Below are 12,670 nucleotides of genomic sequence, written 5' to 3' on the forward strand. Positions count from 1 at the left end.
ATCTCTACAATGTTGGTGGAGAGTGCAAAGAATAGGCAGACTGGGCTCAATTATGAGAATAACCACTACATGCTCCTTTATGGGTAAATATAATATGAAAACACAAAGCATCACAAAGTGAAATTAATTAAGTGTAAACACGTGCAAAGGTTATCTAACCTGTAGAGACAGAATTTGCACTTTCCTTAGTATCACAAATTTTAATTCTCTGACTCAATATATCCAGGAGTGTAGTATGACGAGTAAGATGAGGTTTTAGAAGAGGATTAATTGTGTTTTAATATTTTCAATGTATTTAAACTTTTGATCTTTGGCAGTTTTTGCTCTTGAGTGCATTGTAGCTCTGTGGTGAGTCTGGATCAGCCAAGATCATATTGTGTCATTTGAGTAATTTCAAACAAGTCCAAGCCAAAACACACCAGCCTCTCAGCTGACCGGATGGCCCTAAGGATGAGAGACAGAGACTGGTTCATGGTGCTGTGGCAAAGCACTTCCTTTTCTGCAGAATTGTGTTTGACTGCTCTGCTGGTGACATTGCAATGCAGGACAGCTTCGTCTGAGAACCTGAGGATGGAAAACTGAGGAGTCTTCCCTGGAAGGCTGTATAACAGATTCCTATAGAGAGAGAAAGAAAAATAAGTATGTCATGTTTCCAGTCAAATATTTTTGATGTGTATATTGAGTATATATAAGTATGGCATTACAAAACCTTGAAAAAAAAATCCTCAATTGAAAAAAATTAAGCTCACTGGAGATTGTTTCGGCTATTGAGTTGATGTGCTATCATGGGATATGGAAACACCTTTCCCAATACATTCTGACATAACCAACATTTCCCAAAACAGATCAGTTTTTTCAGCTGTTGACGTCTTCACAGCAGGTTCAACAGTTAATGATTAATATCCCTACTGCAAACTCTGCTCTGTTTGTATCAGGAAAACACAAAGTTGAATGTTTTCAAAGTTATTGTTAGAACTGTAATGGTATTATTAAGTAGCAGTACTCTGTATCGGCAAGTATTGAAATTTAAATATTTACTGTACTGATAAAAAGAGGTATCAGCACATCTCTATTTGTAGAGGCTTCACATTCTGATGCATATACACCTGTCATTTATCTTTCCATTCCCACAACATTGTACGGAGAGGCCGGTTATGGCGGCTTAGGAGAGACACGTGGTGAAATCAGCTCCGTGCAAACCCTTAACTCGTAACCCTATTCCAAGGCGGAAACAACTGATTTTGCTTGCTCACTGTCATGTCCCCTGGGTTTAGTATTTTATTTTCTTATTTCATGTCTTGTCTTCCTGTGTTTTGTGATCACTCACTTCTGTCTCTGTTTCAGGTTCCTGTCTGCCCCGCCTCCTCCTTGTCTGTGTGCACCTGATCCCTGATTGTGCCTCCCTCACCTGTCTCATCACTCCCAATCAACCCTGCATATATTCCCCCTTTGTGTCTTGTCTCGTCGCCAGTTCGTTGATTCACCTCAGATCGCGTCCCAGCCTTTTGTTCATAGATAAATCAGAGCTTACTAGTGTTTTTGAACCTTGCTTGTTTTTGACCTTGCCTTTTGCCTAACGCTCACTGGATACCTCTGCCTGTCTGACTGCTTGCCCGTGTACCGAACCCTGCTCGAAATAAACCCTGCTTTTTTTTAACATTTAACCGCTGAATCGTGCAATTGGGTCCCTTGCCTTCTTGTGTCTAGTTCATGACACTCACATTGGCTACAACTCTAAAGATTGAAATGGGCCCCAGAAAAGATCCAACACTCAAGGATACCGACAATTGTGCGAGCAAAACCTCAGCTGATGCTAATGCTAACCACGGTGATGACCAGGCTGCTACCTCACCGCCGCTGTGGTTTGTTAGTGAAATGGACAAAGCGTTCAACAGAATCCAAGTTCTGCTGGACCAAAAACTGACCACACTTTCTGACTCGGTGGAAAAACTTGTTAATGACACAGGAGCACTGGGTCACCGTGTCAAACCCCTTGAAGAGGACCATGCTAATCACAAAGAAAGCTTAACCTTCCTGCACCAGGACCTTGCTGATTACAAGAAAATGATAGACGAGGAGATAACCAGTTTAAAAGACAAGCTAGATGACCGTGAAAGGAGACAGGATCTGAGACTCGTGGGCTTCCCAGAGGGAGTGGAAGGGAACAACCCAATTGCTTTCCTATAAAACTAGCTTCCAAAAGTGGTGGGCTTGGATGAAGATCATCATATCGTTAGCCTAATAGCATAATTGCCTAAGTCATTTTTTGGCCAAATTGAGATATCTGCCTAACCTTCCTCTCCTACCACTGCTGCATCACCTTGCCTTATTGGCTATGTCCTCAACCTATCAGAACACTTTTTAGAGTCCAAAATCACTATCTGCCCAAGTCATCTTTTTGACTTAGGCATGTTTGCCGGTATAAACAAACATGGCTGATCGCATAAGAAAGTTTAACAGAAGTGAAGCATTAGATCTTCTCTTCAATTCATTTGGTAAGCTGGTTTATTCCTTCAACTTTCTAGACAGTAAATGTACTCTCAGTCAATCAAGGAGATTAGGAACTGTGTGTTTAAACTTTTAATCACAATTCTGCAACAAGATATGATGTAGTGTAAGAGCTAGCTTATGCTAGCAAAGCTTAATTTGAAGTGTTGATTTTAAGTGTTTTGACAAGAAATACAAGAAGTATTCTTGGTAATATGGTCTTTTTCAAGTCTAAGTCTTTTTCACTTTAAGAATGTGGCTGCATTATTTGATTTAATCATCAATCATCAACTTAGGTGAGTGTAAAAAAAACCTAGTTGAGGTTAAAACAACTTAGTTAAGGTTAAAAGAACTTAGTTAAGGTGAAAACAACTTAGTTAAGGTTAAAACAACTTAGGCAAGGTTAAACTTTAAAACAACTTTGTTAAGATTATACTTTAAAACACCTTAGATAAGGTTAGACTTGGTTATGTTATCATTATATACATATACTGTAAGAGAAAAAAATGCCTAAGTCATGACATATTCTGCCTAAGTCACTTTTATTTGTTATGGAGTTGATGTTGTGTCTTTTTTTTTTTTTCAAACTTGTTCACAGGTCTGGTTGAACTTGCTGTTACATTATCAATAAAAAATACCAATCTGCTTGCTAGAAATTGTGTTTTTTCTCTTTTTCCGAAAACGTTCAAATATGACTTAGGCAATTATGCTATTAGGCTAACGATATATAAATTGCGCTCACCGATGCTCCAGCGATGCCCAGGTGAAGGTGGCCATTGTGATCCGGCTCCTCCACTTCTCAGACACGGTGAAAATCCTCAATGCAGTGTGGGAAAAAAGAATCACTTTCTCTACGGCAATTCCAAAATCATGATCTTCCGAGACAATGCTATATAAAAAGAGGAAAGCATTTGCTCCGCTCAAAAAGAAACTCCACGACAGGAACATATCCTTCAGACTGCTGAGCCTGGACCTTCCGGAGGGGAGACGTACATTCAGCTGCCCGCAGTCCGCGGAAAACTACCTGAAGAATCACCACCCCGACGTGCTGGCTTGACCGCATAACTGTCAAAAACACACAAACTCTAACCCAAGCAGCCAAGGCACTTAAGAAAGAAATGGCTGACCTCAAACTGGTAGATATTTGGAGGGAAATGCAGAAAAGACTACGTGAGTAATCATTCTATTCACATGCTCATAATAGTTACGCTAGAATCCACCTCGTAGATTCATGCGAATACCTAGCTATGACTTATTCAGACCACGCACCTCTTATGATCCATATAGCTCATAAGAACACCTCAACGAGTTTAAGACTATGGCGATTTCCCAAACACCTACTCAATGACAGATTATGTCAAACGAATCAAGAATAATACTGACAGCTTTCTTAGCACTAATAACGGGACTGCCTCACCGTCCATTGTGTGGGAATCCTTAAAGGGATAGTTTGGAATTTTGGACATAAGACCTATTTCCAAGTCAGCTGGTGTGTTCGAGACGTCTGGAGACGTTTTCAAGAAATTTCATTCAGTTCTTCTAGTTGCCGAGTTTGCTTGTGCTATGGCTAGCGCAAGTCAATCGTTCTAGCTAGCATGGCATTAAAAACACTCATACTGACTCCACAGTGCACCCGAGGCAAATCAATTAAAACACTAGACTGTCGATGTACGATGTGTTGATAGAATGATATTTGAAACAAAACTAACCTTGCATCGCATGAATCATCCAATTTTTGAGGGACTAGTTTCTCAGCAGCAGCGGAATTTTACTTTGCTCCGTCGGACTCAAAACTCTAAGATGGCTGCTCGGAATCCAGCCGGTAAATACACACCTGAACATCGCCGATTTGTCGGCACTTATGCCCCCAGAGCTGTCTGAAAAGCCCTTGGAGCTCACACAAACACCGGCCAGCCCACGGCCACGCGAACCCACAATTACGCACCGCGAACCCGAACCTCTGCTCCGTCCGGAAAACCGTAAACTCTCGGACACGTTGCGGGAAATTCCCTCCTGGCACCACCAGTCTCTGTTTGTTCGGTCCCGGTTCTCAGCTCCAGCGGGGGCTATCTCGGTCTCCACAGACGCTCGTTCACATTCTGCCCTTTGAGCATCCCTCTCGCGCAATTCTTCCTCTGTATATTCAGGTTCGTACAGGTACGGTTGGGTTTGGGTGGAAAAAAACTCCTCATCAGAGTCTTCAAAAGTTTCAGTATATTCTCCAAAAGTGTCCATTTCTGTGAGATTGAAGAAACTAGCACTGCAGGCTACTCTGCGTCTGTAGCAATGACAGCAGGTAAAAAAACTATTATAGAACCGGTAACTTATAAGTGCTAGGTGATATCAGTCCAACGTTCAGCCATAGCCTACTAGGAAGTATGACATGCTGCTGCGGCTGCTGAGACATAAATCCTTAAAAAAAAAGGTTGGTTTTATTTCAAACATTCTATCAACACAGATATGTACATCGATAGTCTGCCGTTACAATTGATTTGCCTCGGGTGCACTGTGGAGTCGGTATGAGTGTTTTTAATGCCATGCTAGCTAGAACGATTGACTTGTGCTAGCCATAGCACAAGCAAACTCGGCAACTAGAAGAACTGAATTAAATTTCTTGAAAACATCTCCAGACGTCTCAAACACACCGGCTGACTTGGAAAATAGGTCTGATGTCCAAAATTCCGAACTATCCCTTTAAGGTTACTTGCGGTGTGAGACTATAAGCTATGCATCATGGAAAAAGAAGCAGCATCTAAACCAAGACACTTGAATCAGAGAATAAGGGTCTTGAGAGGGAACATTTTCAGAATCAAAATGAGGAGACCTTCAACACTCTAAATAACAAAAGGATTGAGTATGACATGCTAACAACACACGTAGTTGAAAATTTTATGGCCAGAACTAGACGACAATACTACGAACATGGGGACAAAAGCGGGAAACTGTTAGCCTGGCAGATCTCGAAAGAGGATAGGTCAAGATGTATCCCCTCAATTAAGACCAAGGCCGGTGCCACTTTGGTCCATGAACCTAAACTAATTAATGAGGTCTTTAGGGACTTCTACGTGGATTTATACTCCTCTCAGGGTGTGGATAGTTGTAAAATGTATACTTTTTTGGAGGGAATTGCAGTGCCGGGGGTTGCTGATGGGTTACGGGATGATCTGGAGGTAGGGATCACTAATCAGGAAGTTCTGAGTGCAATAGGAAAGCTTTCAGGTGGAAAATCACCAGGGCCAGATGGCTTCCCCATGGACTTTTACAAAGTGTTTGCATCTGATCTTATTACACCGCTGATGGGCATGCTCAGACATGCAATTGAGATTAACCATCTACCCAAAACATTAGAACAGGCCCTGGTCATAGTCCTGCCGAAGCCAGGCAAGGACCCAAAATTGTGCAGATCCTAGCGACCCATTTCCCCCCTATCATCTGAGTATAAGATATTTACCAAGGTTATAGCCTCGAGATTGGAAAATGTATTACCTAGTCTTATAAATAAGGATCAGACCAGTTTAATTAAAAATCGCTTTTCCTTGGACAACATTTGTAGATTTCTAAATATAATTCACTGTGCTAAAGACTTAAATACTCCTGTAGTTGCCCTTTCCTTAGACGCTGAAAAGGCATTTGATCGCCTGGAGTGGCCGTTCCTTTTCGCAGTCTTGGAAAAAATTGACTTTGCTCCAAATGTATTACAAATGATCCGAATACTCAAATCCATCAGCAATGATTCAGACAAATGCTTATATATCGTCTCTTTTCCCCTTGTCACGAGGTACATGCCAGGGCTGTCCCTTGTCCCCTCTGCTTTTTGCTCTGGCTATTGAGCCCCTCGCAATTGCTATAAGAGCACACTCTACTATTGAGGGCGTCGTGGTCAAGCAGGAAAAGCATGTCATCTCTTTGTATGCAGATGATATCTTGCTGTACCTGACCAACGCAGCATCATCACTTCCCGCCCTCAGTAGTGTTTTAGAAGAATATGGCCGTGTCTGGCTACAAAATAAACTTAAATAAAAGTATATTACCTCTCAATAAGGCTGCCCACCAACTCCCAAGAAGAAACATCCTATTTCGATGGGAACCCCATAAGATTTTTTATCTGGGTGTGTAGATACCCAACCAATTAGACCGTGTCTTTCCTCTCAATTACAATCCCCTGCTTAAAAAAGTATAAGTGGACCTGGAAAGGTTAAAGTCCTTACCTCTATCCCTAATTGGACGGGTAAACAGCATAAAAATGAATGTCCTTCCAAAATTTCTCTATCTATTTCAAACACTCCCAACACCAATTCTGAAATCTTTCTTTAAAAAATTGGAAAGCCAGATTTCTAGATGTCTGTGGAACGGGAAGGCTCCAAGAGTAAAGTTAAAAACACTCTGTCGTCCCCCTGATCAGGGTGGGATTAGGGTGGGATTAACTGATTTTCAGTTATACTATATGGCTGCCCAATCCAAAACTATCTGGACTTGGATCAAAAAATGTGAACACCCTCCAGCATGGAAACAAATTGAACAATCCCATACAACTGAAGTGATGTCAAGTATTCCGTTTAATCCCTCTTACTAAAGTCTAAAAATGGTAACAAATCCAATAATAAAACATGACCAAAATATGGCACGATACTAGAATGAAGTTTCAAAGTGTCCGGAAAATATATAGAGCCACTCCATTTCATTTTAATCCTACTCTACCTGGGTCATTGAGAGACGGGATTACAAAGGACTGGTATAACAGAGGTATATGTACGTTTGGGCACCTATTTGGGCTAGATCATCTGAAGTCCTTTGAACAACTGAAAACCAACTGCGGCCTTCCTTCAAATCACTTTTTAAAATGTTTGCAAGTCAGGAACGATATCAGGGTGCAGCAGGTAGGGGAACTTGTTCCATTGGAAGATTTTCAGATAGACATCATGATACAGGAAAAACAATATCTTAAAGGCTTTCTGTCCTTTGCCTATCGAAAGACTCATGTCCCTTATAGAAAATAAAGCTCTTAGTGCAAGGGTTAAATGGGAAATGGACATTGGTGAGGATTTCGAGGACGATGATTGGAATTTGATTTGTGGTAGCTCTCAATCATTCTCTTATAACAGTTGACACAAATCATTACAGTTCAACCTTATACTATTATACTCCTGAACACCTCCATAAGATAAGTTGTAGTTACCCAGATCACTGCCCTAGGTGTAAAGCTGCACCCCCAACATCACTGCTGTGGCCCGATCCTGCAGATTTGCCCTCTACAATATCCGCAGGATTCGGACCTTCCTCACAAAGGATGCAACGCAGCTCTTGGTCCAAGCACTGGTCATCTCCCGCCTTGACTACTGCAACTCTCTCCTGGCCGGACTCCCGGCCTATGCGATTAAACCATTGCAGCGTATCCAGAACGCTGCAGCACGCCTTATCTTCAATCTACCCAAATTCTCCCACGTGACCCCCCTCCTCCGTGACCTCCACTGGCTCCCTGTTGCAGCACGCATCCAATTCAAGACGATGACACTGGCCTTCAGGGCCATCAATGGAACGGCACCTGCCTACCTTCAAACACTGGTCAAACCTCATGCCCCGAAGCGAGCACTCCGCTCCTCTACTTCAGCTGGCCGGCTGGTACCACCATCGCTGAAATCAAACAAATGTCGCTCAGCAAAGTCCAGACTCTTCTCTGTTCTGGTGCCTCAGTGGTGGAACGAACTCCCGACTAATGTCAGGACAGCAGAGTCATTTGCCATCTTCCGAAAAAGGCTCAAGACTCACCTGTTCAGACTTCACCTCGACTCTACATAGCATGACCCACTAACACCCTCCCTCGACCCCCCCCCCCCCCCCCCGCAAAAAAAAAAAAAAAAAAAAAAAAAAAACTCGGATCGTAGCACTGTTACTCTTGAAGTACTACTTTACTCAGATGAGGACCTAGCACTTGTTCTATTTTTAGCTCTTACTGCATCGGCAATGATACGTCGTGGTTTCTTTGTTTCCTTCTTTTGACAAATGTACTTATTGTAAGTCGCTTTGGACAAAAGCGTCTGCTAAATGACCTAAATGTAAATGTAAATGTAAAGCTGAAACAGGATCTCTTATACACGTGTTTTGGACATGTAAGTGTCTGGAGCGTTATTGGCCATCTGTTCTTGACATCATTACAAAAGTAGTGGGAGTGGAGATCCCAACCAACCCGAGACTGATACTGCTGGGGGACTGCTCAGTTTTGCCAATTGAGCTGAGGGGCCATACACGCTTTGTCAGGCTAGGCCTTATAGCGGCTAACAAATGCATAGCCATTCGCTGGAAAGATGAGGGGCCCCCTGGGGTATCCCTGTGGCTTAAAGTGTTGTCATCGTACTTACCTTCAGAAAAGATTATGTTTAACCACAAGAAGAAGCCATCTCTTTTTGACAGATGCTGGGGAGACTTCATTACTTTTTACAAAATAGACCTTTTGGCGTTGACAATACTTGATGTGACACTTATAAGACTTAATTTACATATTTATTTTCTTTCCTTATTCACTAACTTTATTAATTTTATTTTATTGAATGCAATACTTAACACTACCACTACTATTACTATTATTTTGTAGTTTACTGTCTCAAGGCGGGGGGGGGGGGGGTCATGGTTAATGCTGTTTGCGGTAGCTGTCTTAAAATCCGCAGGTGTCATTCCAGCGGATTTTAAGACAGCTACCGTGAAGCCTCTCCTTAAAAAACCCACCCTAGACGCTACTGACATCCAAAGCTACAGACCTGTATCTCTTCTTTCATTCCTCTCTAAAACCTTGGAACGTGCCGCCTACAACCAACTGTCAACCTATCTCTCGCTGAACAACCTCCTAGACCCTAATCAATCAGGATTCAGGACTGCTCACTCCACTGAGACGGCCCTTCTCACAGTGACCGAGTCCCTGCGAGACGCCAGAGCCTCGTCCCACTCCTCCGTTCTCGTTCTCCTCGACCTATCTGCTGCGTTCGACACAGTCAATCACCAAATCCTCCTCTCCACTCTGGCTGAACTTGGCATAACTGACTCTGCTCTCGCCTGGTTTACATCATACCTGACAAATCGCACCTTTCAGGTCACATGGAATGGCTCTATGTCCAAACCCTGTTCTCTGGACACGGGTGTCCCTCAAGGCTCAGTATTAGGACCGCTTCTGTTCTCACTATACACCAGATCACTAGGTTCTGTTATCACATCGCATGGATTCTCCTACCATTGCTACGCAGATGACACCCAGCTGTTCCTCTCTTTTCCCCCGTCCTCTGACACCCACATTGCAACTCGCATCTCGGACTGTCTGGCTGACATCTCTGTCTGGACAACTGCACATCACCTCAAGCTTAACCTGAATAAAACCGAACTCCTCTTCATCCCAGGGAAAGACTGCCCTCGCATGGACCTGTCGGTCACTGTCGAGGGCATCACAGTATTGCCGTCGTCAACTGCGAGGAACCTGGGTGTAATCCTCGATGACCAACTATCCTGCACCCCCAACATCACTGCTGTGGCCCGATCCTGCAGATTTGCCCTCTACAACATCCGCAGGATTCGGACCCTCCTCACAAAGGATGCAACGCAACTCTTGGTCCAAGCACTGGTCATCTCCCGCCTTGACTACTGCAACTCTCTCCTGGCCGGACTCCCAGCCTCTGCGATTAAACCATTGCAGCGTATCCAGAACGCTGCAGCACGTCTTATCTTCAATCTACCCAAATTCTCCCATGTGACCCCCCTCCTCCGTGACCTTCACTGGCTCCCTGTTGCAGCACGCATCCAATTCAAGACGATGACACTGACCTATAGCACTCTGATCGTAGCACTGTTGCTCTTGAACTACTAGTTTACTCAGATGAGGACCTAACACTTGTTCTATTTTTAGCTCTTACTTTATCGGCAATGATTCGTTGTGGTTTCCTTGTTTCCTTCTTTTGACAAATGTACTTATTGTAAGTCGCTTTGGACAAAAGCGTCTGCTAAATGACCTAAATGTAATGTAATGTAATGTTTGCAATGTACTTTCTGTATTGATCTCTGTTTCTGTATGAATGCAATAAAGTGTTTAAAAAAACAATGGGAGTTTTTAACATATATTTACAAATGGTGAGTATAATGGTGATATATACATATATATATATATATATACATATATATATATATATATATATATATATATATGGGTAGTTTTACGCCTTACTTTCTAAGACCAACCACCTGATACGGACTTTCTAATACATCTAATACTGAGGTTGCTTCAAACCAAGGGGCCCTGACCCTGGCAGTAGGTCCTTTTCTAGAAGCCAACAGCACTCCTGACCTAACCACGCCTGATTCGCTTGCTCAGTATATTATTTGCTACTGCTCTTTTTCTCTGTTTTTGTTGCCGGGATGTCTCTGCTTTAATTTTGACTGGAGAAAGGAAAGAAGCTGCTTTGTCTCTTGTTGGTAAGTTAGAAACTAATTGTAGATTTGGGTTTAGGCATTCTGTGTGTAAAGCTAGTTGTAACATTTAGTCTTGTGTTGATAGCTTGTTGTTTAAAATCTTGTGAAGCTGTCTATACTGAGTGGACAATTAGCTAGTTTCAGCCAGCTCAGCTGTAGTCAATAGACTTGATTGGAGGGAGGGGTCACAGTCAGTGCATGAGGTAAACTGAGCACTTAAAAGGCTGTCACTACAGCGTCAGCTGCAGTGTCAGGACAGCAGAACGAAGACAAGGGAGTCTATCTGTGGGAGTCCATCGAGGAAGTCCATTGAGGTAGGCATAACATCTCAACCCCCTCCCATCGCAGCCATGTGTCTTATCCCAGTCAGGACATCACACTGGAGAAGATTTTACCAGACACCCTTCGCTCGAGGCTGTAACCCATCCAATCTCTGCTACCCACCATTCTCCACCGGTAAGGAACTTGAAGTACTAGGGGGGCTGTGGAACTGCCAGTCTGCAGTCAAGAAGGCGGACATCATTTCAGCGTATGTCTCTGGCCCTTACGGATACCTGGATCACCCCAGAAAACACTGCCACTCCAGCTGCCCTTTCAACCGCCGTTTTCACACTCCCCAAGACGAACAGGGCGAGGAGGAGGAACTGGGCTCCTCATCTCACCCAGGTGGTCCTACCAGGTCCTTCCTCTGGACCACCTACCCCGATCTGCACTTGAATTCCACACCGTCTCTGTCACCCTTCCTTTCAAGCTCAACATCATAGTGATCTGTCGCCCACCCGGTCCTCTCGGTGACTTATTAGATGAGATGGATGCCCTCCTTAGCTGCTCCCCTGATGATGGCACACCATTCGTCGTCCTCTGTGACTTCAACATCCACCCGGGAAAGCTGCACTCCTCTGAATTCGTTGAATTCTTCTCCACATTTGACCTCACACTCTCCCCCTCTCCACCCACTCACGGGCGGGAACCAACTTAACCTTGTCTTCACAAGATCCTGTGGCATCTCGGCACTCTCTGTTACCCCGCTCACCGTGTCCGACCACCATTTTGTTACTTTCTCTCTCCCCATGAAGCCCATCACATCCCTCCCCTCTACGCCTCGAACTGTCACCAGCCGCCGCAACCTGAAATCCCTCACTCCCTCCGCTCTCTCCTCAACTGTTCTTTCCTCACTACCATCCACAGAACAGTTCTCCTTAATGCCTATTGAGGAAGCCTCCTCCATCCTGATGTCCTCACTGTCCTCTTCTTTGGACACTCTCTGTCCCCCCATCTCACAACCTGCGCGATCATCTCCCTCCCCTCCCTGGCTGTCTGAACCTCTGCGAACCAACAGATCATTGTTGCGAGCGTCAGAGAGAAAATGGAAGAAATCGGGCCAGCACAAGGACCTTGTTTACTACCACCACCTCCTCTCTGACTGTTTCGGCAGCTAAATCTGCCTTCTACCTGGCAAAGATAAACTCTTCCGCCTCCAACCCCAGGATGTTCTCCTCCCTCCTACCCCTGCTTCCTCCCTTACTGCTGATGACTTTGCTACTTACTTTACCAAGAAAGTAAATGACATCAGCTCCTCATTCACGCCTATTCCCTCCCAGAAAACATCTCCCCCAACTCTAAACTCTGATGGCCTTACCAGCTTTAGCCCCCTCACCTCTGAAGACGTTCACGCACTTGTTACATCTAACCGTGCCACCACCTGCTCCCTTGACCCGATTCCCTCCTCTATTCTCCA

General features: G+C 43.9%; 1 protein-coding gene across 1 annotated transcript in view; it reads right to left on the reverse strand.

Annotated features, from left to right (window-relative positions):
- Positions 1-359: 359 nt before the first annotated feature.
- The window catches only part of naaladl2 (N-acetylated alpha-linked acidic dipeptidase like 2), a gene marked incomplete at both ends in the record, with an annotated part of 796,426 nt that continues 784,115 nt past the window's right edge, over positions 360-12,670 (reverse strand). The window contains one exon of the mRNA XM_084012385.1: positions 360-615. Within this exon, the coding sequence (XP_083868511.1) occupies positions 360-615 (256 nt within the window). The remainder of the gene's footprint in view (positions 616-12,670) is intronic.

The sequence above is a fragment of the Eutrigla gurnardus genome, assembly GCF_963514095.1.
Source record: "Eutrigla gurnardus genome assembly, chromosome: 6".
NCBI lineage: Eukaryota > Metazoa > Chordata > Actinopteri > Perciformes > Triglidae > Eutrigla > Eutrigla gurnardus.